We start from the raw sequence: 24,240 nt of genomic DNA on the forward strand, positions 1-24,240 counted from the left end.
CGGGATCCACCAATCAGAGCACAAATCAATCATTTGAAACGCCCAATGGGTAGAGCACTGCAGGGCGAAGGGGAGCATTTTGATAGGGAGAGCAGAAGCCGCGGCTGGCCAATAACGAGCGAACGGCGCTGGGAAGGCGGGCCTTAGGGTTCTAGATGGATGGAATTGCAGCCAATTCAAAGAGGGACTCTTGCCAGCCTCGTTCTGGCAGACCAATAGGCGCCCGGCGGGGGCGGGTCCCGCCGTTATATAAGGGCTTGGCGAGCGTCGGTTGTAGCAGACTGCGCGCCCGCTCTTAACTTCAGTCTCCGTCCTCTCGACCGCGCCGCCGCCGCCATGAGGGAGATCGTGCACCTGCAGGCCGGGCAGTGCGGCAACCAGATCGGCGCCAAGGTGGGCGGCCCGGCCCCGGGAGGGCCCCCGGCGGCATCGCGGGCGGCCGGGCGGGGCCGGGCGGGAAAGATGGCGGCAGCAGGCCGGGCGGGCGGCGTCCCCGCATTGCGGTCCCGGGCCGGGCGGCGGGGCGCGGGGCGGCCCTGGGGGCCCGGCGGTGACCGGAGGGAGCCGTGGACAGGCGGGGAGCGGCGGCGGCCGTGGGGGCAGGGCCGGGCCGCCCGTCCGGGGCGGGGCCCTCCCGCGCACCGGCGGTGTGACTCAGCCCTACGCCCTCCGGCCCGCCCGCGTCCCCGCAGTTCTGGGAGGTGATCAGCGACGAGCACGGCATCGACCCCACGGGCACGTACCACGGGGACAGCGACCTGCAGCTGGAGCGGATCAATGTGTATTACAACGAGGCCACGGGTAGGACCCATGTTCCTGCGCGCCCTCCCCTCCCCCGCCTGCGGCCGCAGGGCCCCTCCCCCGCTGACGCTCTCCTTGCCGCCCCCAGGTGGCAAGTACGTGCCCCGCGCCGTGCTGGTGGACCTGGAGCCAGGCACCATGGACTCCGTGCGCTCCGGCCCCTTTGGGCAGATCTTCCGGCCTGACAACTTCGTGTTCGGTGAGGAGTCCCGGGAGGCTGCCCCAAGGTCACCCCTGCCCCTCAGAGCCTTGTGCAAGCCACCCTGTCCCCTAACCGGCTGACACCTTGCACCCCGCTGGGCTGCTCAGTTTTCTGTCCTCAGGTGACTTTGGGGAGAGTCAGCTCTAGCTGTCTGTCTGGAGGCAGCTGCAGAGCTGATCTCCGTGGGAGGCCTGCCCTGGGAACTGGCACTGGTGGCCCATGCAGGAGGTGGTCTTTTCCTGGCTGGTCTCCTCTCCCCTCTCCCCACCAAAACCAGGCAGTCTTCCGCTTTTAGCTTGGGGGCAGCACGTTCTACCTGTGGATGAGTTATGTCTCAACTAGCGTGGTTGCTCTGGCTTGTTTGGCACAGCTGGGGTGACTGAGGGTGGCCACATGCCTGGCCCAGGAGTGATTGGCTCTGATCTTTTCTTGCAGGTCAGAGCGGGGCCGGGAATAACTGGGCCAAGGGGCACTACACAGAAGGCGCAGAGCTGGTGGACTCGGTGTTGGACGTGGTGCGGAAGGAGGCGGAGAGCTGTGACTGCCTGCAGGGCTTCCAGCTGACCCACTCCCTGGGTGGGGGGACGGGGTCTGGGATGGGCACGCTGCTCATCAGCAAGATCCGCGAGGAGTACCCCGACCGTATCATGAACACGTTCAGCGTGGTGCCTTCGCCCAAGGTGTCGGACACGGTGGTGGAGCCCTACAACGCCACGCTGTCCGTGCACCAGCTGGTGGAGAACACGGACGAGACCTACTGCATCGACAACGAGGCCCTCTACGACATCTGCTTCCGCACCCTCAAGCTGACCACGCCCACCTATGGGGACCTCAACCACCTTGTGTCGGCCACCATGAGTGGTGTCACCACCTGCCTGCGCTTCCCCGGCCAGCTCAACGCCGACCTGCGCAAGCTGGCCGTGAACATGGTGCCCTTCCCCCGCCTGCACTTCTTCATGCCCGGCTTTGCCCCCCTGACCAGCCGGGGCAGCCAGCAGTACCGGGCGCTGACCGTGCCCGAGCTCACCCAGCAGATGTTTGATGCCAAGAACATGATGGCAGCCTGTGACCCCCGCCACGGCCGCTACCTGACGGTGGCTGCCGTCTTCCGCGGCCGTATGTCCATGAAGGAGGTGGATGAGCAGATGCTGAACGTGCAGAACAAGAACAGCAGCTACTTCGTGGAGTGGATCCCCAACAACGTCAAGACGGCTGTTTGTGACATCCCGCCGCGCGGCCTCAAGATGTCCGCCACCTTCATCGGCAATAGCACGGCCATCCAGGAGCTGTTCAAGCGCATCTCGGAGCAGTTCACGGCCATGTTCCGGCGCAAGGCCTTCCTGCACTGGTACACAGGCGAGGGCATGGACGAGATGGAGTTCACCGAGGCGGAGAGCAACATGAACGACCTGGTGTCCGAGTACCAGCAGTACCAGGACGCCACGGCTGAGGAGGAGGGCGAGTTCGAGGAGGAGGCGGAGGAGGAGGTGGCCTAGGGCCGCCGCCTGGAAGCCGGCAGAGCCTGGAAGCGGTGTGAACTCTTTATTCCCTCACCACCTGTCCTCTCGTCCCCCCCCCCGCCTCCCTGTGCCGCGCGCTCGCTGTCTCCCTCGTCACGTGCTGTACAGACTCCACCATTAAAGCATTTTCATAGTGTGTGGCTTCGCCTCGCCGCTTCGTCCTGATAGGCTTTCCGCGTGCCGTTGCCAAATGTTAGCGCGTAGCTGTCTTGCATGGCTGCAGGAGAGCAAGGCTGCGGGCTGGGGCTCTGCCACCGCTCGGGCCCAGGCCGTGATGGAGGCCGTGATGGAGGGCCTGCTTCCAGCTCCCCAGGATGGGCCCATCAGCGAGGCTACCAGCCTGTCGCCCCCCACCACCAGTACCAGTGGGCCCTGAGCCAGCAGTCCTGGTGGGCATCTTCCCTGGGGTGGGGCCCGGGGCCCTGGAGAGCCAGAGGCCATGCCTCAGGCAGTCGACCCGGGGAGAAGCGGGGCTGGGGGCCCTACTCACACGGGATGAAGCCCATGTAGAAGGGGACGAGGCCCTGGCTGCGGTAGATGGTGCTGCTGGGCCAGTGTGTCTGCGGCAGCCTCTCGCCCAGGGCGCAGACGGGGTTTCTGAACAGGAACTGAGGGAACAGGCAGGCACTGAGGGGCTGCCGATGCCCCCGGCCCACAGGTCCAGGCTGGGGTGGGGCTGCCTGCCTGAGGTGGCCAGTGCTCCCCGCTCTTGAGCAGGACAGTCTGGCCTCTGGGCTGCCCCTGCCCCTGCCCGGGTTTGGGCTTGTACCTGGCGTTTATCAAACTCGTCCATGGCCTGTGTGACCCCGTCGCGGTAATTCATCCCCATGACCCAGGCCAAGCGGGGGACAAAGCCAGCGTAGCCTGGAGAGAGGGAGCCATGAGGACCCCCACTCCGTCAGGGGCACCCGGAAGCTGTTGGTGTTGGCTCCTGTCCTTCCCAAGCCTTGGCTGCTGTCTCTCAGGGCCACTACAGGAGTGGGCAGGGCTGCACCCCCACGCCCACGCCCACCTGAGATGGCCTTGCGTTGGATCAGGTCAGGGTGGTCCAGCTGGGGCAGCCTCTGGAGCCTGCCCACATCCAGCGTTTCCCGGCCTTGCGGCAGGGGTGGGGCCTCGTCCCTCCTGCAGTGGTACAGCTGCAAGCAGTGCAGCAAGTCGCTCCCAGGCCTGGGCCGGGCCAGGGCGGGCTCGGTTCCCACCTCTCTCAGTTACCTGGTACTGCCCCGGGTCCTCGGGGCCCGGGCTGGGGCCTTTCCAGCACTCCTCCCCGCACGCCAGCCGCAGGCCCGGGTGTCCGAAGCCCCCTTTCCTGCCTGGCGGGCACGGTGCGTAGGGAGCGTAGGGCATGAAGCCTGTGGGCGCCAGGACCCGCCTGGCCGTGCACTCTGCCCCCGGCAGCCCCTGGGCATCTGCCTCCTGGGGTGGGAACCGGCCCAGGATCTCGAAGTTCTTGTGCGGCCTGAAACCTGCGCAGACAGGGCAGTCGGTGAGCTGGGGGCGGGGCAGGGCCTGGGGGGGGGGTTCACCCAGGGCAGCTGGTGAGCCGCGTCGGCGGGTCAGGGCCGGGGCAGGGTGGGTGGCTCACCCGTGTAGTGTGGGATGTAGGGCTGGGTCAGGTCGCGGCAGGGAGCCGGGGGCAGCTGGGGCCGGCTGAAGTCCTCTGAGAACTTGGGCCGGGTCATGGGGGAGAGCACGGAGCAGGGGCTCTTGCGCACGCTGGGGTCCGTGAGCAGCTGCGCCGTGGTGCGCCCGTATGTGTTGCCCACCTGGTAGCGCAGCTGCGGGTAGAAGCCAGCATAGCTGTGGCGAGAGAAGGAGTGGGGCTGGGCGGAGGGCCTGTGCGAGGAGCCGGCCTCGCCTCACCGGGCTGGGGCTTGCAGTGTAACTGGCCAGTTTGGCTGAGTCTGACCCCACAGGTATCCACCTGCTTTCCCACGTCCTCATTCCAGCAACAGGCCCTGATAGGCAGGCGGGGGCCAGCCTGAAGACAGGTCCCAGGCAGAGGGAGGTGGTCCCACCCCACCCGAAGGTGGGGCTGGCATCCAGCCAACTATATCAGACCAGCACATGGTGGGCTGGTGAGGGGGGTTCTGTCAGGAGGGGAAAGTGGAGCTGAGCTCCAAAGGGAGGGTCGTTTAAACCAAGCAGCAGGCAGCGGCGTCAGCACAGCGGGCACAGGCCTTCTAGAGGGCGGCCTGGCAGCAGAAGGGGTGGTCAGGGTTTGCCCTGCAAGGAGGGGGGAGTAATGATTTCCTCGAGGTAAATGAGGGCCAGGGACCCCCGGCAGCCCCGTCCCACCTTCTTCCCCAGAAGTGGCCGTCATCGCTAGGCTTTGTTCCTTGCACGAGCTTTTTGCGTGTGTGCATCCAGGTTCACGCACAGTCTGCAGAGGGCTCCGTGCGGGCACCTGCACGCACGCACGCGCCGCCCCTAGGAGGCTGTTTGCGCAGGGCCGCCCCACGGCTCACAGCGTTTACGCCATCAGCCGTGTCTCTGGGAGCCGCTCAGCGTGACACACTCTGGCCGGCGCAGTGTTAGGTGACCAGCCTCGCCAGCTGTGCAGCGCCCTGGGGCCAGTAGCCGGCAGGGAGGGCTGCAGCTCCTCAGCCCCCAGCCTGAGGCCTACCCTGGAGTGCAGCCCTGGAGTCGCCGCAGCCCCGCTGGGCTCTTACCCAGGGATGTAGTGAGGCTCTGGCGTGAAGAGGTTGTGTTTCTGGGTAGCTGTCATCGTGCCGCAGCTCTGCCTGCCCCAGGTCCAGGCCCCTTGTGTGTCTGCCCCCCACCCCCCACCCTGTCCCCATTGCCTGGCAACCATTGTGAAGGTGCCGGCATTGTGGGCGCCACCTGGCCCACTCACTCCACCCAATCCCTAGCTAGGTGGGAGGCCGAGGCCCAGACAGGTGGCAGGCTCGTGGGCCAGAGCCAGGTGGGCCTGGAGGGACCACAGCTCGGCTTAGCAAACAAGCATTTGGCTGGACCCTTGCCATGCCCAGGAGGCCAGAGGCGGCTGAAAGGCAGCCCCCAAGTGAGGCTCAGGGCCCACCTGCCCAGCCCTTCACCCGGTGCCCCTCCTGCAACCTGGGATTTACACGCCCAGGACTCTGGCCCCAGGGCCTGGAGCGGGGTCTGTTCTCCATTCTATGCAAATCCTGGCTGGGTTTTATTCTTTTTTTTTTTTATTTTTTTGGGGGTACAAGAAGGACTTTAACCACAAAAGCAAAGGAATAAATCACAAAAAGATTAGTGGATGCAAGTTCATGTTAAAAAAATAGCATGAACAATCAAAAGGCAAACCACAAACCGAAAAAAAATACCATGACAGACACAATACCACCAAAAGCCCTGAAACAAAAATATGAAAAGTCAACACCCCAATAGAAAAATGCATATAAAATGTGGAATCTAAAGGGAAAAACTAGGGTCACTAAGCGTATGGACATAAGGCTGGCCTTGTTCGTCCAGCAGATGCTGATATACTTGAACAAGAGCATGCTCCACCCTTGTCACTGGCAGATGCTGTGAGAACCTTTCCTGGAAAGCAGTTTGGTGACACAGATCAAGTCCATAAAATACCTGCCTCCCTCGACCCCCGCTTCCACTGGTAGGATCTGTCCCAGGGAGCGTTGTGCAAGGAGGACTTGGCAGCCGTCATCTCATGCTCTTGAAGAAAGCCGGGAGTCTGGGGAGGGCCTCGAGGACCATGCGTGGGCCCGCTGCCCTAGCCACGCTCGTTTCCTGGAGCACTGCTGCCCACTCGTCTGGAATGCTCCATGATGCCCGGCAGGCCAGGGCCAGCTGGGTGGGGCCTGGGATAAGAGACCCAGTCGTGGCGGGGAGGGCCTGGGGGATAAGACGTCCTGACCCGGCCAGCCTGGGAGGATTCGGGGCCAAGGGCAGGGCAGGGCCGCGCTGCTGGCTCCAAGGCCGCATCCACAGGGACCTGGGCACTCACTGGGCTGGGCCTGGGTGGCCCCGTCCATCTGTGCCCCCTGCTGGCCTGTATCCTCCACCCAGCCCCTCCAGCCCCAGCTTTACTTTCCTACGGCTGGGACTCTGGCCAGGGAGCTTTCTGGAACCCTTCACCCTGCCCCGTGCCTCCTTCCAACACCACCACATGCCTGGGGCCCCTGCAGGGCAGGCAGATCCCCGCGGGGCCTGTGCCCTCTTCCGCCCTCTGCTGGGAGACCCTTCCCAGTCTCCCAGACACCCTTCTGGAGGGCACCCGGGCCCCGGGGATCCCAGAGTCCAGGAGAGGGGAAGGGGTTGGGACAAAAAAGGGGAGGGGGATGAAGACTAAAGGAGGCTGGGCCAGGGGTCGTGTGGACAGGCTAGGCCCCCCACCCCACGAGGCTCCCAGTGGCCCCGTGGGGGGGAGAGGCCCCTGCGGCTTGAGGCTGCACTGACTGCTTTCTTCCCTCCAGCCTGGGCAGCACTGGGCAGAGCGGGACAACGCTCCTTCCCTGGGGAGCCCCTGGCGACAGAGGGGCTCTCCCCCACAGTGAGGTCACAGAGCCCCGAGGCGCTGCGGGGTGGAGCGGGAGACGCAGGCCATGAACTTCGACCAGAAGGCCGTCAAGTTTCTGGCCAGCTTTTACATCAATGGAGGCCAACACTGGGCCCGAGGCCCCCTGCGGCAGAAGGCGCCAGCACCCACCCAGTAACGTCGGAGAGTGGGCGGTGGGCCCAGATGGCAGCCTGGGCTGGGGGCACCCGGTGGGCTAGGGTGGATGGTGGCTGCCCATCTTCCTTGCAGGCCCAAGGCTGCTGTGCTATTGTTGGACCTGGAGTCCGGGTCAGCCTGGGCCAAGGTGTGGCCCCTAGGGGCCCGGGAGGTCCCAGCTGGCCTCAAGTGCCAGTGGGTACTCCCCCAGAGCCCCTGTCCGCCCGCACGGGGAGCCTGAGGGAGCCGCGTGAGTGAGGGTCTTGGGGACATGGCCAGGGGGCAGGCAGGGTCCCCTGAGAAGTCCCAGCCCCAGCGCTTGCTTCCTGTGGCCAGAGCTGGAGCGGCGCCCCCCCTCCTGACTGACCTGGAGAGCCCAGGCCCCACAACCTACGCGGTGCCCGACGCATCTGCGCGCGAGGCCTCCCCGCACCCCCGGTTCAGCATCGGCTGCAAACCCAAGGCTCGCGGTGTGTCCCCGGGGCCCCGCGTCAGCCCACACCCTGGTCCGGGAGGCCACCCGCTTGCGCCCTGGGTGTCCTGGGAGCGCGGGCCGTCTCCCACCCTGCCCCACAGCCCGCCGGCTGCGAGACCGCCCCCTCAAGCGCCGCCCCCACTCCCCTGCGCAGAGGGCGGCGGCCGCAGGGCCTGGCAGACCCTGTGGTTCCAGAGCCAAGACCCCTTCACGCAGAAAACCGACTTCAACCGTGAGCGAAAGGTGGGTGGGCGGGGCAGCAGGGGGGGCACAGGTGGGTCCGCGGGGGAAGGGGCAGGGCTGAGGCGGTGGCTCTGCGGGGCGGAGGCGGGGAGGGCGGGTCTCCAGAGGGTATGGGGGAGTGGGGGGGGGTGTCCGCAGTGGCCGTCTCCTCCGCAGTGGCCGTCGCCCGCCGACTACCAGCCCCGCAGTCGTCCCGCCTTCCCAGCCTTCAGCTTCGCAGGCTGCCGCCGGGCCTCCAAGAAGCCTGAAGGCCGGGGCCACCCGGGGCCGCCCCGGGCAGGGGGACCATGGCTCCACGCCCGGCCCACCCTGCAGCCGCCGCCGCCACCCCGAGGCGAGAAGCGCCCCAGCCCCACCACCTACGACGTCCGGCCCGGGTGCCGCCTGCAGGGCCCGTGCTCGCTGGCCTTCTCCGTGAGCCGCTCGCCGGCCTTCACCACCTGGATCAGCTCCTGTAAGGAGCCCGGGGCCCTGGTTGGGGGTCCTGGAGGCGGGGGTGGCCGGCGGGGCCTGACAAGGCCCAGGAGCCCGGGGTGGGAACCGGTGCTGGCCAGCGCTCCCAGCCTCCTCTCTCTGCAGCCTGCGGGCCGGGCCCAGCCGCCTACCATGTGGAAGACTGCTTCAACTCCCGCTTCCCCTCGGTCCCGGGTGTGGTCATCCAGGGCGTCCGCAGGCCCAAGCGCCACGACACAGGTCCCTTCAGCACGCTCTAGACTCTGCTGCGTGGCCAGCCCCACCTGTGACCGCAAGCAACCCTGGGCTCTGGGTGGCCATCCCAGGCCTCTGTCTGGAACTCGGCCCCAGCCTGGCCTTGTGGCCTCTGGGTACCTGGATGGCTGACCCTCCCATGGGCATGGACAAGGAGAGCCAACCTGAGCCCCACCTGCCTGCCCCCTTGCCATACAGAGATGCTGCTGGTCCTTTTGGACTCTTTGTCGTGTGCCCTGGCCACTGTCCCTGGTCCAGGGCTTCTAGCCTGCTGTTTGATGCTCTCTAGGGTAGGTGGGGGTGGCAGCCAGGGACTGGCCTGAGCTCCCTGTCCCTCAGACAGGGTGGGGCCCCTGTGGGCCATGTGGGACCACTCTCACTTAGCCATGCCACCCAGGGGACCCGTTCGGCCACCAGTATACCCGAGAGTCAGGCTGCTCCTGGGCCGAGCAACTGATCATTGGAGTGGAGGTGGGGGCGAGACTCCCTGAGCTGCCGTTTTGATCTGGAGCCAGCTGCCCAGTGGCTGTGGAGGACTCAGAAGCCCACCTTATCTGGGTTGGGCCTGTGACCCCCAGGCCTGGGCCTGGAGGCCCGGAGAGGCCCAGGGTTGGGCAGGGCTGGCTGGTGTGGTCCTGCCTGTTCAGGCCCGGCCCTGTCCCCAGCCTCTGCTCCACAGCAGCCTCACAAGCCACTGGCCTACCCTCGGACCCAGGGGGCCTGTCCTCCCTGCAACTCCCCAGAGCCCCAGGCCACACATCTCCTCTTCAAATAGGTGGCCTCACAGCTGCTCCTGCTACGTTACCCTGCTCTTGGAGGGGGGTGGCCAAGGGCCAGGAAGTGTGAGCACTGTGCACCTGTGTCCTCCTCTGGGGCTGAATTGGTCTCCCCAGTGCCCTGGCCAGCAGGCAACAGCTACAGAGTCGTGGGAACCTGGGTGGGGGGTCCTGAGCCCTGAACCAGGAATGGACCAGCAGGAAGGCTGGAGCAATCCCTGCCAGCTGGGCTGATGAGCAGGGGCTTGCCTGGCAGCAGGAAGGGAATTTGTAACAATGGCACATGAAAAGGGACACGTAGCGTGGCCAAGCCCAGGGGGACACAGGGAGCACCAGGCAGGTGGGATGGGGCCTGATAAACCTGGAGGGATGGGGGGCTACAGGGAGCTGTATGCTGGGACGAGGGGTTGACAATGGGCAGACAATGCCCACCAACCCTGGCATGAGCTCTCTGCCCCACAGGGGACGCCCAGCTTGATGGACACAGCCTAAGGCTCTGCCATGCTTGGGGTCGCCTTTGGGATCCTCGGGGGACCCACAGCGAGGACAGCTATTGCCTGCGGGGTGCCGCGGCACGTTTAGAGCTTAGGGTGCCTTCTACCAGAAGGAAGCTGAGTTCTCAGTGGTGCACACAGCAGATCCAAGCGCAGGAGATTCCTGGAAGCCAGCGCTCTATCGTCCAGCAAAAGTATACTCAACGAGAGGTTAGCGATAGTGTTTTTCTCCACGAATATACAAATAAACATTATTTAAAACGCCAATTCTGAAGCATAGAGTAGGGCAGGAAAGCCCCTCCCTTGCCCGCCCTCTGCCGTAAGGGCCCCCTCCAGGACGAGCGCCGCACAGCCCACTCCTGCGGGCGTTTGCGCGCCCAGGCGCGCGGCGGGAACGCGGCGAAGCCCCCGTCGACCTGCTGGGGCGCAGCCGCGGCCTTGGGACCCGCTCTCCGGGCACCGGGGGCGGCGGCCCTAGATGGGCTGCCCACCTGGGCCGGCGCGTCCTCCCTCAGCCCCCGCCCCCGGGCCTGCCCCCCCGTTCCCGCGGCTCCAGGAAGTGGGGGCGAGGCACTGGGGGCCGGGCGGGGGCGCGGGGCGGGAGGACTTCCGGCAACAGGTGCGCGCGGGGCCCGGCGGGAGCGCGGGGGCGTGGTTTCTCCCGCGGGCGTCGCCTCGCTGTGCGTCATCGCGGCGCCCGCCTCTTCCCCGCCGTCGCTCGGCCCGCGCGCGGTGAGGGCGCCGCGCCCAGGAGCCTCTGCGCTGCCCCGGGGGCCGCTGCCGGGGCGACGGCCGCCGTGCGGGGCGGAAGTCGGCAGCTGCGGGGCCGCGCTGTGGGCAGGACCTGGCCGAGCTGGAGGGCGCGGGGGAGCGGGGCTCGAGCGGCCCCCGGGGCCCGGGGGAGCGGGGTTCTGGGGGGCCCGCGGCGCCCGCAGCGGCGGCGCCTGGCGAACGGGCTGGAGATGGGGCGCCGGGCCGGGCGGGGTCCGGGGCCTCGGCCTTGTTCGCGGGGCTGCAGGACCTGGGCGTGGCCAACGGCGAGGACCTGAAAGAGACGTTGACCAACTGCACCGAGCCGCTGAAAGCCATCGAGCAGTTCCAGGTGGGCGGGGGCGTTTGGGAAGCGGGAAGTTTTCTTTCTCTCCCCCTAGCTATATTGGGATGTGCGGGGATGCCCTTCGCTGTCTTGTTGATGGGCCTTTGGGAAGTTTCCACTTTTTGCTGTAAAGCCAGCGCTCCTGGGAATAACGTAGAATATGACCTCCCAGGGCATGTGGGGTACTGGTGGGACTTGGTGCTGGTGAGGTCTCTGCTGTCACTGCCTCAGCAATATCGCCCCCTCTTTGACCCTCTCCTCCCCCAGACGGAAAACGGCGTGCTCCTGCCGTCCCTGCAGTCGGCCTTGCCCTTCTTGGACCTGCACGGGACCCCCCGGCTGGAGTTCCATCAGTCCGTATTTGATGAGCTGAGGGACAAACTGCTGGAGAGAGTGTCGGCCATTGCCGCAGAGGGGAAGGCAGAGGAGAGGTAGGGGTCTGTGGGTTAACCGGAGACAGGGTGGATGTGCAGCCACTTCTCAATCTTGCAACTGAGTCAGCAACACTGGACGTTCCCTTGGCCGTATCTTTCCACTTATAGAGCTGGTCTGGGCCTGGCATTGTGTCTGGGTAACTTCTGCCTCCACTTGTCACACAAGCGGAAACTCTTTGCCCCATTAGATGCCATGTCTGGGGACAGGCAGCTTCTGATTTGTCCCTTTACTAAACCGTCATTATTGTGCCTGTCTCCAGGTACAAGAAACTGGAAGACCTTCTAGAGAAGAGCTTTTCTCTGGTGAAGATGCCATCCCTGCAGCCAGTGGTGATGTGTGTCATGAAACACTTGCCCAAGGTAAAAGTCACAGGACCAGCCCCCTCAGGGGACCCAGTGTGCCCGGGGCCCTGCACGGTGTGGGCACCTCCACCCACGTGCCCTAGCTGGTGGAGGTGCAGACTCTGGGTTTGGTCCGGGGTTCAGTTTGGTCCCAGGAATGCCGGGTAGGCTGCCTGCCCAAGGCAAGCATGGCTCCAGGCGTGTTCTCTGCACTTGCTTCTCCTTAAGCATCAGGTCGCAGTGGAAGCCTAGCCCTCGAGTCGGGCTGTAGGGCCTTCCCGGAGAGAGCTGTGCTCAGCGTGGTCGCCTGCACCTGCCCTGGTCTCGGTGCCCGGTGCTGGCCTCCCCCACGGGTGGGGCAGGCCTGGGGGGTCTCTGCTGTGACCTCTCCTGAGACTTCCTGAGGGCCAGTGCGCGCTACAGAGGCTCTGGCATCCTGTAGGTTCCTGAGAAGAAGCTGAAGCTGGTGATGGCCGACAAGGAGCTGTACCGGGCGTGCGCGGTGGAGGTGAAGAGGCAGATCTGGCAGGACAACCAGGCGCTCTTCGGCGACGAGGTCTCCCCGCTGCTGAAGCAGTACATCCTGGAGAAGGAGGGTGCCCTCTTCAGCACGGAGCTCTCCGTCCTGCACAACTTCTTCAGTCCTTCTCCCAAGACGAGGCGCCAGGGCGAGGTGAGGGGAGGCCTTGAGTGCCTGCCGCCTGGTGGGAGGGCTCGGGGCTTGCCGTAGCCCCTTCCCCTGCTGTCTTAGGATCCCTGCTGTTCCATGAGTATGGGTTACTCTGCTCCTCAGAGCATGAGTGGCTGGTTGAAGGGAGTCTTTACTTTGTCTTCCTTGATATCATCCTGTATTTGTTGTTTGCTGTCGAATATGTGTTTATTTTGCTTTCCAACAAAGTGATGTCTGACCAAAGTTAAAACCTACAGAAGGGATTTTGATGAAAAGCAGCAGGCTCCCAAGTGCCGCCTCTAAAAGACAACTTCTTTTGGTCTTTAATGTCACATTTCTGTTGTTGTCAGTGGCATGGGAATCTGTGTTTCTTTTTGTTGCGTCATCTTGCTGCATCAGTTCTCCATGTGTGCAGCGCCATTCCTGGGCAGGCTGCACTTTCTTTTGCGCTGGGTGGCTCTCCTTATGGGGTGCACTCCTTGCGTGTGGGACTCACCTACGTGAGGGGCACCCCTGCATGGCAGGGCACTCCTTGTGCGCATCAGCACTGCGCATGGGCCAGCTCCACACGGGTCAGGGAGGCCCGGGGTTTGAACCACAGACCTCCCATGTGGTAGATGGACGCCCTAACCACTGGGCCAAGTCCACTTCCCTTTAATGTCAGATTTCTAAACAACACTTTTTTATGTTTAGAGTGTGAATTCTTGGTCTTTTACTGGCACAAAATAATTCCAGGCCCCATCTGTTAACAGGGGTGACTTTACTCTATATTCACATTTGGAATTGCTTGCCTTTTTCCCTTTTGTTATTGAGCTTTCTTGATGGGCTAGCTTTAGAACAAAAACAGTGCAGTTCACTAGAAAGTTAAAGTGAACCATGTGAGTAAAACTTTCTGCTAGGCATATTAAAAAAAGAAAAACGTGGAATCAAATTTAACAGTATGTTTTCTTTAATTCATTTAAATTAAAGCATTGTGATTTCACCATGTAATTAGTGTAAAACGGTGAGTGAGAGCTATCACATTCCTTTTTTTATGCTGCTTTTTGGAGCGTCTTTTGCTCTCATGGCGCTTCCCAGCTGCCACGTTTCCGGTGCTAAGGTGGACATGCACCGGGGCTCCTTGCTGCTCGGGGTGCTCCAGGCGCCTCTGGACCGAGGGGGTGTGGCTTACCGCAGCCCCCACCCTCCTCAGAGAGCTTAGCTCTAGTTTCAAATCTTCATAAGCAGCTTTCTTGTTGGTCATCGTCAGGTGGTGCCCTTGAGCTCCCACTCAACGACGTGGGGCCTTCCCCCTGTCCCTCTTACTTTCCCTCGCCCCTGCCTCTGTCTCTTGGTAACTGAGTGTCGGTGGCACTCTGGTCCTGTCTGTGAGTTGATTGCTGGGCCTGCTTTGTCTTAACTTGACAAAGTTAGGAAAGTCTTCATATTTTTATGCACCTAAGAAATGCTGATGGTCAAAAGTTCAAAAGAGAGAGGCATGCAAGGGAAACTCCCTTTCCTACCCCTCTGCGCCTCCTAAGAAGTGGGCACGACCCTGGCTCCTTGCCCTCCCCAGCTGCACCCACTCCTGCGCAGGCTGCCCTGGAGACCCCATTTCTTGCATGGCTGTGAAGGGACTGTGTCTGATGGGCGGTCAGAGTGGACAGACCTCTGGCAGCTCTTGCCTCTGCCCTTTCCCCTCCATGCCGGTGAGCCGTGGGGTCGAGGTGCATAGCAGTGGGTCTCGGACCAAGCGTTAAAACACTTTGGAGATAGAAGATTGTGGGAAGAAGGTGGAGCAGGGAGCTCCAGGAAATCAGTCCCTCCACTACAATAATTATTGGACTGGTAGGAACTGACCGAATCAAGTGCTTTGGAACTCGGGAGGGTGGTGGAACATGATGCAACACCCAGAGAAAAGCTCGCGGAAGAGACGGTGAACTGCAGTAAATAATGGTGATTTTCACCTGTGCAGCCTGGGCTCCTGGGACAGCTTGCTGGGGCCAGGGTGGCTGGAGAACCTAGGTGTCCCAGAGCTGGGAGAGTGTGCCCTGATCACTGGGCACGCTTCCTCTCAGCCCCTTCAGGGGGCTGTGGGCGGCTGTCAGCCGCTGTTCCACCCTCCCTCGGCAGAAGCCTTACAGGGGTCTTCAGGAGGCAGCAGCTTTTTTTTTCTCCCCACTTCTCTCCTTCCATTTCTTATTTGGGAACAAAAATTAAAAATTGACAGCTAAGCCCTCAACAAGAAAAAAAGAAACCTAGCAGTCCCAGAGGAGTTAGGAGAAGTAGATCTCCAGAGCAATAACAACACAATATGGAGAATGTCTAGTTCTCAACAAAAAATTACAAAATGCACCAAGAAATGGAAAAGTATGACCATTCACAGGAAAGAATTTACCAGAAACCATCCCTGAGGAAGCTCATATATTGGAATTATTAGCCAAAGACGTTAAGTCAACCATCTTAAATGTGTTCAGTGAGCTAAATGTATCCATATACAAAGAATTAAGGGAAACTAGGAAAATATCTCAAGAAAATAAAAGATAGAAGTAATAAAAAGGAACCAAAGGCACATTTTGGAGCTGCAAAGTACAAGAGCTGAAACGGGAAACTCATTAGATAGATTCAGCAGTGGGTCTGAATAGCAGGAGAGAGCATCAGCAAAGTCTTCAGTGTGAGGAGAAGAAGGAAAAAATAATGAAGAAAAATGAACAGAGCCGGAGGAACCTGTGGGACACTGTCACATGCAAACTACTCATCATCGGATTCCCAGAAGGACGAGAGAGAAAGGGACAGGAAGCAAGGGCCCAAAACTTCCCAAATTTCAGCGAAGGTGTGACTGCACACATCCAGGGAGCTCAGTGAACGCCAAGCAGGACACACTAATCTACACCAAGACATTACAGCAAAATTGTCAAAACCCAAAGACAAAGAGGTTTTGAAAACCAGAGAGAAGCGACTTGCCACGTACCAGGGGTCCCAGTAAGAGTAAGAACCGATTCTCATCAGCACCCATGGAGGACAGAAAACAGTGGTATGGTGTATTTAAAGAGAAAAAACCCCAAAACAAGAATTCTTGATTTGGCAAAATATCTTTCAAAAGTGAAAGGGAAATTAAGACATTTACAGTGTCTCAGCAAAAGCTGAGAGTGTTCATTACCAGAAGTCAGTCCTGTAAGGAATGCTAAGGGAGTCCTTTAGGCTGAAATGAAAAGACACTAGACAGGATTTGAAGCTGTAAGAGAACAAAAGCACCTGGGGAACCTAAGTTACATGAGTGAACAGAAGATCCTGGATGATTGTACTGTTTTGGTTTATACCTGCTCCCGTACTTTATGATTTAACTGACACATGTGTGAAACAACATTTAAAGTCTACATTGATGCGGACTCAGTGTATAAAGGTGTAATCTGAGACGATAACAATGAGAATGGAGAGGAATGGAGATTTATAGGCATAGAGTTCGTGCACTACTGGAACTAGGTTTTACTTATTGAACTAGATTATTAGTTTAAGATGTTAGTTGTAATTACAAAGATAACCACTAGGAAAATAACTAAAAAAACTTTTTTATAGAGGAAAGAAAATGTAATCAAGATGTTTTTAAAAAGCCACTAATTTAAAAAAGACAGTAATGGAGTAATTGTAATGGATTTAGTTTTTATATCAAAGCACAAGCAAGTAAAAAAAAAGTGGACTTCATCAAAATAAAAAATGTTTGTGGGGAAGCGGACTTGACCCAGTGGTTAGGGTGTCTGCCTACCACATGGGAGGTCCACGGTTCAAACCGGGCCTCCTTGACCCCTGTGGAGCTGGCACTTGTGCAGTGCTGATGCACGCAGGGAATGCCATGCCATGCAGGGGTGTCCCCGCGCAGGGAAGCCCCATGTGCAAGGAGTGCGCCCCGTAAGGAGAGCCGCCCAGTGCAAAAGAAAGTGCAGCCTGCCCAGGAATGGCACTGCACACACGGAGAGCTGACACAAGATGACGCAACAAAAAGAAACACAGATTCCCGTGCCGCTGACAACAACAGAGGCGGACAAAGAACACGCAGCAAATGGACACAGAACAGACAACTGGGGTGGGGGTGGGGAGAAGGGAAGAGAAATAAATCTTAAAAAAAAAAAATGTTTGTGCATCAAAGCACATTGTCAATGAAGTGAAAAAACAGCGTCCAGAATGGGAGAAAATATTTGGAAACCATATATCTGATAAGGGTTTAATATTCAGAATATATAGAGAACACCTATAACTGAACAACAAAAAGATAAAAATCTAACCAGAAAGTGGGCCAAGGATTTGAACGTTTTGGAGATTTTTCTCCAAAGAAGATAGTCAAATAGGTATATAAATAGGTACTCAAAATCAATGACCATTGAGAAATGCAAATTAAAACTACAAACAGCACCCACTAGGATGGCTGTTATTTAAAAAACCAGAAGTGTAGAAATGGGAACCCCCGAGCATTGTTGGTGGAATGTGTTAAGTAGCTCGGTGATTTCTTAGGAAATTAAGTAGAATTACCATATTCCACCCCTAGGTACATACCTCAAAGAATTGAAAGCAGGGACTTGAACAGGTATTTGCCCACCGATGTTCATTGCAGTTTTATTCACAGTAGCCAAAAGGGACACAGCCCGTGTCCATTAGCAGATACGCGGGTAAGCAAACGTGGTCTGCCGTTCAGTGGAGTACTGTCATCTGTGAGGGAAGTGAAGCGCTGACCACTCGGAGCACGCGGCCCGTGCAGGCTTCACGTTGAGTGAAGAAAGCCAGACAGAGGACAGATAGCTGGGAAAGTCCCCTCATTCGAGATACTTAGAGTAAGCAGATTCATAGCACAGCAGGAGATGGGGGGGTGTTTTGCTGAGCGAGTGCGAGCTTTGGTTTGGGTGATGGAAATGGTCTGGAAACAGTGAGAGTGATGGGCCGTCAGTGTACTTAATGTCAAGGAATTGTCCTCTTAAAACGGGGGAGATGATCTGTTATATATATTCTGCCACAGTTTAAAATGAATTATTCTAAGAAAATGAAAGCTTTGAAAACTGACCTTATTTAAAATGAGTTTTTTGTAAAACACTGGTGCTGTCGGAAACAGCACCAGTAGTTTCATGGAAAAAAAAGGTTTTGCACCAGGACCAGGAAGGACCCACCTTGGGGAAGGGGGCGTGGCCTCTGCAAACGCAGGCCCTGCGCGGGTCCGTGTGCTTGCAGCGTGGGGGGCCCTGTGCGGCCGGGGGCTTCCCGTGCGTGGAACCCAGGCCCGGTCCCCCCAGGTGGTGCAGAAGCTGACGCAGATGGTGGGAAAGAACGTGAAGCTGTACGACATGGTGCTGCAGTTCCTGCGGACGCTCTTCCTGCGCACGAGGAGCGTGCACTACTGCACGCTGCGGGCGGAGCTGCTCATGTCCCTGCACGACCTGGATGTCAGCGACATCTGTGCGGTGGACCCCTGCCACAAGGTGAGGCCCTGCTCCGCACCCGCGTCGCCTCCCGCACGCTTCCTTCGGGGCTGCCCCTCCCCGTGCACACGGCTGGCCCAGGGTCCCGAGCCTGGTTGTGGAGCGCAGACCCCACCTTGGTGGAGGCGTGTGGCAGACCCCGGCTGCTCCACCTGCTGGCCCTGCCCTGCCCTGGACCCTCTGGGTCTCAGCAGCTACCGGGGCTCCCTGCCCTGCGCCCCGTTGCCCGAAGTGGGCCCCAGCAGCCCGCAGGTACTGTGCTAACTGGTCAGCAGGCCGCACAGCGCCTGCCCCTGCACCCTCCTGACCCCGGAGAACGCCCCCTTCCCTCGGGTCCCAGGCCCTCCTCACAGGCCTCAGCGCGGGGTCCCACTGTCACGTTTGTTCTCCTCTGGGCACTCGAGGGTCTGGGTTTTGTCTGTCTTTGTTCGTGAGTGGACAGACTGACAGGTGGGTGCATTAGGGGCCGGCGAGGCCATCAGCGGGCCTGAGGCCGTTCTCTAGCCTGATCCTGCCACGGGCTCACCCCCCTGCCGGGCGGGCTGGCCTGGCCTGTGAGTGGCCCAGTGACCCCTTTGGGAGCCTTTGGCCACCCCACCTGGGGAAGGAGGGCAGCTGCCACGTCAGTGACCACAGGCCTGCGGGCTCCCCCGGCTGTTCAGGGCAGCCTCACCATCGGGCGCTGGGCTGGCTGCTGCGCATTCGCGCACAGGCGTGCTCCACGGCAGGCGGCCTCCTCGCCCGCAGGTCCCAGGAGGCGGCGGCTCTCCCCCGCAGCCGCGCCTGGGCGTGGCTCAGGCCAAGCACTGCCTTCCACGGGGTCTGGTTGTCACAGCCCTCAGCGGGGGCCGGCCTGCAGTGGGGCGCAGCATGGCTTTTCCTCTCCCCACAGTTCACCTGGTGCCTGGACGCCTGCATCCGCGAGAGGTTTGTGGACAGCAAGAGGGCCCGGGAGCTGCAGGGCTTCCTCGACGGAGTGAAGAAGGGGCAGGAGCAGGTCCTGGGGTGAGGGCCCCCCAGCCCGGCCCCCAGCCGCCTCTGTCCCTGTGCCTCCCTGCCTGGCCTGCAGGGTGCCCCACTAGCCCCCTGGGTGCTGGCAGAGGGCGGTTTGGGGTTTGTTTCTAAAAACTGGTAACTTCTGAAGTTGAGAACAGATTGTGAACCTTACGCTTTCCTTTGAAAGAAGCGCAGTGTGGGTGCATGTGCTTTGAGGGGAGCGCAGCAGAGGGTCTGGCCCCCAGCCCGTGCCGCCCTCTCGGGGTCCGAGCCCCTGACAGCACAGGCCCGTCCTTGCAGGGACCTGTCCATGATCCTGTGTGACCCCTTTGCCATCAACACGCTGGCCCTGAGCACCATCCGGCACCTGCAGGAGCTGGTGGGCCAGGAGACGCTGCCCAGGGTCAGCCGGCGGGCCTGGCGGGAGGCGGGCGGGAGGCGGGCGGGAGGCGCGGCGAGGAGCATGTGCTGAGGCCCCCCGCCCGCAGGACAGCCCCGACCTGCTGCTGCTGCTGCGCATGCTGGCCCTGGGGCAGGGCGCCTGGGACATGATCGACAGCCAGGTCTTCAGGGAGCCCAGGATGGTAACTCGGCTTCGGGGGTCGGCCCTGCCCTTTGCGTGAGGCCGGGCGCTGGGTGCCCTCCCCTCCTGCCCATGCGGCTGGCGGGGTCTGCTCAGAGCCCCCTCCCCGCCCAGGAGGTGGGGCTGGTCACCAGGTTCCTGCCCACGCTCATGTCCTTCGTGGTGGATGACCACACCTTCAACGTGGACCAGAAGCTCCCGGCGGAGGAGAAGGCCCCAGTCGCCTACCCCAGTGCGCTCCCCGAGAGCTTCACCAAGTGAGGGTCCCGGCGGGCGGGGACCGGGGGGCGGCGCTCCGCAGAGCTTCACCAAGTGAGGGTCCTGGCGGGCGGGGGGCAGGGGCCGGGGGGCGGCGCGCCGCAGAGCTTCACTAAGCGAGGGAGGGTCCCGGCGGGCGGGGGCGGCCTCAGCATCCAGCACGTGGCCGTGTCCCCTGCCTGCCAGGTTCCTGCAGGAGCAGCGGATGGCCTGCGAGGTGGGGCTCTACTATGTGCTGCACCTCACGCGGCAGAGGAACAAGAACGCGCTGCTGCGCCTGCTGCCTGGCCTCGGTGAGCCCCGCCTGCCCGGCGCCCGCCCCTCCACCCCCACCCCGCGCTGCCCAGAGTGCCTTCACGCCCGGATGGCGAGGCGCTTTCAGCTCCACGTCCTACACAGGCCCGGGGGTCTCAGCCCCTTTCCCACGAGGGTCAGCTCGGACGGTCGGGAGCCCAGAGGGCCTTGGCCGAGGGGTCGGAGGACAGGCCTGGGGCACAGACCTCGGCCCTGCGGGCTGGCCTGGGGGTCAGGGTCTCTTCGTGGCGGCCTTGCACGTTTCCCACCAAGGTTTTTCTGGAGTACTCGATGTCTTGGCGTTGGCACCACGTGCTCCAGCTTTGCTGTGTGGGTGTTCGTGGAGCCCCGGCTGCCCCCACCGGTGCACCTCAGTGTCCTGTGGCTGCCGTGGCAAGTGACCACAAACGCAGGGGCTGAGGGCAGCATGTTCACCCTCTGGCTCGAGGCCAGGCCCTGCGGGCTGGAGTTGAGGGGTCCGCAGGGCCGGCCCTCCTGGGGTTCAGGGAGACTGCTTCCAGAGCCCACGCACTGTCCTTGCATGGCCCCTCCTGGCCGCCCCCGCTCCGTCCTCATATCATGGCCCGTACTGGAATCACACCTGCAAACCCCTTTTGCCGCACAGGCCCGTGCCCAGCCGCGGGCGCCTCGGGCCCCTGGTCTGCTGGCAGCGGGTCATGAAGTGGTTTGGTTTTTGAGACGTGCAGGAACGCGGCTGGAGGTGCCTTTGTTTCCTAATCGTGCTGGGAGCGCTTGTTCGGCCTCACGTGTCAGTGGGATCTCGGGAGGCCGCATGGCAGCCTTTCCAGTCTCTCCTGTCTGCTCTGACCCTCCACCCTGGATGCTTTCTGACCATATCAGCAAGGAGAGTGGGCACGTGGTGCCTCGTCCCCCAGCCCCTCCCGTGAATGAGGGTCTCAGAGGAAACCCCAGACAATGGCCTTCCCAAGCATGTAGGCTGCGAAGTAAGAAGGTCCAAAGACGCACACCCAGATGGGCGTTGCCCCAGTGGTGCGCTGGGAGTCCCGAACGAGAGGCTGCAGGCACAGGGTTTGCTCCAATCAGGGCTCGCATGGGGCACGCCCACACTCGGCTGTTCGCTGTATTCCACGTGCACCCTCAGCCCATGGACCTGGCACAGTCGGCGTTTGTCCACATGCACGCAAGCCTGTCCGAGGACCCCAAGGGCTGGCAGCCAGAGACAAGGCTGGATGAGACTGTCACGTGAGCGTGCCGGGTGGGGCACTGCCCGCTGCACCCCAGCACTGCTGTCTCCCCCGGCGTCCAGGTGCTCCATTGTCACAGGGTCCCCACCACACGTCCAGGCTGCTCCCCGTGCTCCCCATCCAGGCGCTTATTCTGACGCCTCGGCCCGCCACTCCCCACCACTCCGTCTGTCAGCCCTGGGGCTGGTCGTGCTGGCCCCACGCTGCCGGTGCCTGGCGTCCTGACCCTGGGCAGGCCCTCGTTCCAGCCCGTGGAGCTCCTGCGTAGGGTGTGCGAGCGCAGCTTTGCCCCAGGCCCACTGGCTGTGGGCTGCGCGGTGGCCGCTTCTGTGAGGTTTTCCATAGGCCTTTTTGCTGTGTCTGTTGTGGGGCGTCGGTGTGTCCGTGTGTCTTCTAGAACATGTCTTCTAGAACACCTTCAACGGTGGTTTGGTAGAACTCTGGTGGCGCTGCGGTGCTTCTCCGCGTTTCCTTTCAAGTTACTGGGCTGTTGAGACTCTCTCCAGGGGCCAGCTTAGCGCACCGTCTGTGGTCAGCTCTCATCTTTCCTACTGCCCCCCGCCCTGGCCTCACTCCTCTCCTCCTATCCTCAACGCTGTAGCCCCACTTCTCTCAGAGTTCCCCAACCCAGCGGCCTCTTGCCTGGCCACCCTCCGTTGCCTGGCCCTCAGGACCCTGCACGCCCCACGCGCCCCCATGCCCCCACCGCTCGGGGGCTGCTTCGCCGGCGTCCCCACAAGCAGGGCCTGTCGGCTTGGCTCCGGCGGGGGACGGGCGTGAGACGGCCGACGCCTGCCTCATTGCAGTGGAGACCTGCGGCGACCTGGCCTTCAGCGACATCTTCCTGCACCTGCTCACGGGCAGCCTGGCCCTGCTGGCTGACGAGTTTGCCCTGGAGGACTTCTGCACCAGCCTCTTCGACGGCTTCCTTCTCACTGCCTCGCCAAGGTGCCTGGCACGGGGCGGTTCCCGGGCGGGGCGTGGGCGTCCACAGCGGCCTGGGAAGCTGCTGCTGGGATCCCTCTGGTGGGAGGAGCAGTGTAGGGTCTCAGGACGCTGAGTCGGCTGCTGGCACACGGCTGCGCATGGGGACCAAGGGGCTGGCTGCTGGTGGTCAGGTCCCTCGTGGTCCACCTGCAGCCTGTCCGCGCCTCTCCTGCAGGAAGGAGAGCGTGCACCGGCACGCGCTGCGGCTCCTCATCCACCTGCACCACCGGGTAGCCCCGTCCAAGCTGGAGGCCCTGCAGAAGGCACTGGAGCCCACAGGCCAGGTGGGTGCCCCAGGCTCGGGGGCCCCTGGCTGGGGCATGCACGATGGCCCCCGCTGCCGGGTGGTCATCTCTTCCCCTTCTCTGCAGAGCGGGGAGGCCGTGAAGGAGCTGTACTCCCAGCTTGGCGAGAAGCTGGAGCAGCTGGACCACCGGAAGCCGAGCCCGGCCCAGGCCACAGAGACCCCGGCCCTGGAGCTGCCCCTCCCGGCCGTGCCTGCCCCCGCCGTGCTCTGAGGCCAGGAGGGGCCCCCAGTCCCCTGGAAGGCCGCTACGGCTGGCGGCCGCACCAAGGCCTGCTGGGGCCCTCGCCTTCTGGAAGCTTCCCGTTGGTTCTGCCTCACGCCGTGGGTTCTGCTTCTGTAGCAGTGGTTGGGGTTAGAAAAGAGCACCGTTCCTGTGGGTAGTGGCCCTCGGTGTCTGTTGGCGCCTCCCACGGGCCAAAGCCTGAGGGGCGGGGCAGGCGCCGGGGTGGGCGAGCAGCACATGCTGGCATCTGGCACTTGCAGGTGGCGCCGGCTCCGCGCCTGCCACCGCCTCAGAGCGCCTGGCATCTTGGGACGGTCCCAGGTGTGCCCGCCATGGGGAGGGGGCTGAGCAGGTGTGGAGGGTCCCCCTGCCGCCCCGGGCTGGCCTCGTGGCCGCTCCCTGCTCCTCTGCCCATTCCGGCCCTGCCCCGGCCGCAGGGGCTCGTTGCTGTGTTGGAGACTCCCTCTTGTAAATAAAAAGCATTTTGGTAAATACGGTGTCTGAGACAGTTCTGTGCCTGGGCAGGGCTGGGGAACTTGGGGGGTTGCGGTGCCGTGTTAGGCTTCTTGGCAGCCGTGATGGGCCGTGGGGAGGCACAGGTGTACTGAGGCTGCAGGGATCCCTCGTCTGGGCACCATATGGGGAGACAGGCTTGGAGGGCAGGGGGTGCTGCGCTGGGGTGACTGGCTGGACTCTCGCTCCCCACAGCCTGGGGCACCTGTGTTGCCGCCCGCTGCACTCACCCGTTTCCTCGTGGATGTGCCTCCATGCCGTACCTCTGCCACACAGGGTCCTTGGCCGCCGAAGGCCCCCTGCGCTCTCACGGTCAAGGCCCCGTGGCCTCTGACACCGCCCTCCCCACACTGCACGCGAGGTCGCGCCAGGCCTGCGGCGACGATGGGGGAGCCCGGCAGCTGACTGTTCCCGGGCCAGTTGCTACCAGGGAATCCTGAGACGACGGAGCCCCCGCCTCCACGGTGCTGCCTCCCACGCGGGGCCCTTGCTCCTCCGGTGCTTCCCCCACGGCAGCACGCACCCGAGGAGTGAGTCAGCTCTGGGCAGCGCCTCATGCTGGAAAGCCACAGAAGATGCGCGGGCTCAGCAGGTGTGGCGAGTGGCTCGGGGATGCCCTGTCTGCGTGGGAAGCTGCCCTGCTGCTGGAGCGGTGGCCCCGGCCCTGGGCAGTGATGGGTGCAGCCAGGCCCCTGGCGACAGGCCCCTCCCTGCAGGACCCTGGGGCCCCCACCCCGACCCCTCAGCCTGGTGAAGTGCAGACGGGCAAGATCATCACAAGGCCTGAGGGGCCCCGAAGGCCCCCCGCCCAGCCCTGAGCAGATTCTGGGTAGGTCAGAGGCGGCCGCCAGGCCGAGCCTGCCGGCTGCCCTAGGCAGGCAGAGGCCCAGGGGCACCAGGACCCCACCCCCGCAATGAGCGGGGTGAGAAGCGGCCATCTGGGGGCAGGACTGCGGGAGGGCAGCGGTACTCCTGCCAGGGGGCTGGG

The 24,240-nt window shown here is 62.2% G+C and overlaps 4 protein-coding genes across 5 annotated transcripts; 3 read left to right on the plus strand and 1 right to left on the minus strand.

Moving 5' to 3' along the window:
• Positions 1-258: 258 nt before the first annotated feature.
• On the plus strand, positions 259-2,659 carry TUBB4B (tubulin beta 4B class IVb). Its single transcript, XM_004481020.5, has 4 exons — positions 259-393; positions 693-801; positions 890-1,000; positions 1,439-2,659. The coding sequence occupies exons 1-4, from the start codon at positions 337-339 to the stop codon at positions 2,497-2,499; spliced, it is 1,338 nt and encodes a 445-aa protein (XP_004481077.1). The 5' UTR covers positions 259-336; the 3' UTR covers positions 2,500-2,659.
• Positions 2,531-6,942, minus strand: CIMIP2A (ciliary microtubule inner protein 2A). 2 transcript variants are annotated; one of them, XM_058302782.1, is made up of 7 exons: positions 6,100-6,942; positions 4,112-4,326; positions 3,739-3,992; positions 3,536-3,662; positions 3,293-3,387; positions 3,014-3,131; positions 2,531-2,740 (listed from the first exon to the last, which is right to left on the minus strand). In XM_058302782.1, the coding sequence occupies exons 2-7, from the start codon at positions 4,206-4,208 to the stop codon at positions 2,652-2,654; spliced, it is 780 nt and encodes a 259-aa protein (XP_058158765.1). In that variant the 5' UTR covers positions 4,209-4,326; positions 6,100-6,942; the 3' UTR covers positions 2,531-2,651. The 2 variants fall into 2 exon arrangements, with proteins under 2 accessions (XP_058158765.1, XP_004481081.2); XM_004481024.4 differs by lacking the exon at positions 6,100-6,942 and adding an exon at positions 5,199-5,275.
• STPG3 (sperm-tail PG-rich repeat containing 3) lies at positions 6,879-8,702 on the plus strand. The gene is made up of 5 exons (XM_058302783.1): positions 6,879-7,183; positions 7,523-7,656; positions 7,816-7,904; positions 8,061-8,358; positions 8,484-8,702. Exons 1-5 carry the CDS (start codon positions 7,077-7,079, stop codon positions 8,615-8,617), a joined length of 762 nt encoding a protein of 253 aa, XP_058158766.1. The 5' UTR covers positions 6,879-7,076; the 3' UTR covers positions 8,618-8,702.
• A 1,187-nt stretch (positions 8,703-9,889) lies between these two features.
• Positions 9,890-23,231, plus strand: NELFB (negative elongation factor complex member B). Its single transcript, XM_058301396.1, has 15 exons — positions 9,890-9,952; positions 10,219-10,441; positions 10,620-10,984; positions 11,246-11,409; positions 11,673-11,772; positions 12,197-12,427; positions 17,680-17,865; positions 18,758-18,870; positions 19,162-19,264; positions 19,350-19,445; positions 19,559-19,701; positions 19,889-19,995; positions 22,029-22,170; positions 22,385-22,493; positions 22,581-23,231. The coding sequence occupies exons 1-15, from the start codon at positions 9,890-9,892 to the stop codon at positions 22,725-22,727; spliced, it is 2,292 nt and encodes a 763-aa protein (XP_058157379.1). The 3' UTR covers positions 22,728-23,231.
• Positions 23,232-24,240: the final 1,009 nt, after the last annotated feature.

This window comes from Dasypus novemcinctus, chromosome 8 (assembly GCF_030445035.2).
Source record: "Dasypus novemcinctus isolate mDasNov1 chromosome 8, mDasNov1.1.hap2, whole genome shotgun sequence".
In the NCBI taxonomy this organism is placed as follows: domain Eukaryota; kingdom Metazoa; phylum Chordata; class Mammalia; order Cingulata; family Dasypodidae; genus Dasypus; species Dasypus novemcinctus.

Coding starts and splice junctions, on each gene's coding strand:
- TUBB4B (XM_004481020.5), top strand. CDS start 337: ATGAGGGAGATCGTGCACCTGCAGGCCGGGCAGTGCGGCAACCAGATC. Junction 394..692: donor GCAACCAGATCGGCGCCAAG/GTGGGCGGCCCG, acceptor GCGTCCCCGCAG/TTCTGGGAGGTGATCAGCGA. Junction 802..889: donor GTATTACAACGAGGCCACGG/GTAGGACCCATG, acceptor TGCCGCCCCCAG/GTGGCAAGTACGTGCCCCGC.
- CIMIP2A (XM_004481024.4), bottom strand. CDS start 5,254: ATGACAGCTACCCAGAAACACAACCTCTTCACGCCAGAGCCTCACTAC. Junction 3,993..4,111: donor CTACATCCCACACTACACGG/GTGAGCCACCCA, acceptor CTGTCTGCGCAG/GTTTCAGGCCGCACAAGAAC. Junction 3,663..3,738: donor AGGACCCGGGGCAGTACCAG/GTAACTGAGAGA, acceptor CACTGCTTGCAG/CTGTACCACTGCAGGAGGGA.
- STPG3 (XM_058302783.1), top strand. CDS start 7,077: ATGAACTTCGACCAGAAGGCCGTCAAGTTTCTGGCCAGCTTTTACATC. Junction 7,184..7,522: donor AAGGCGCCAGCACCCACCCA/GTAACGTCGGAG, acceptor TCCTGTGGCCAG/AGCTGGAGCGGCGCCCCCCC. Junction 8,359..8,483: donor CACCACCTGGATCAGCTCCT/GTAAGGAGCCCG, acceptor CTCTCTCTGCAG/CCTGCGGGCCGGGCCCAGCC.
- NELFB (XM_058301396.1), top strand. CDS start 9,890: ATGCTTGGGGTCGCCTTTGGGATCCTCGGGGGACCCACAGCGAGGACA. Junction 19,446..19,558: donor TCTTCAGGGAGCCCAGGATG/GTAACTCGGCTT, acceptor CTCCCCGCCCAG/GAGGTGGGGCTGGTCACCAG. Junction 19,702..19,888: donor CTCCCCGAGAGCTTCACCAA/GTGAGGGTCCCG, acceptor CCTGCCTGCCAG/GTTCCTGCAGGAGCAGCGGA.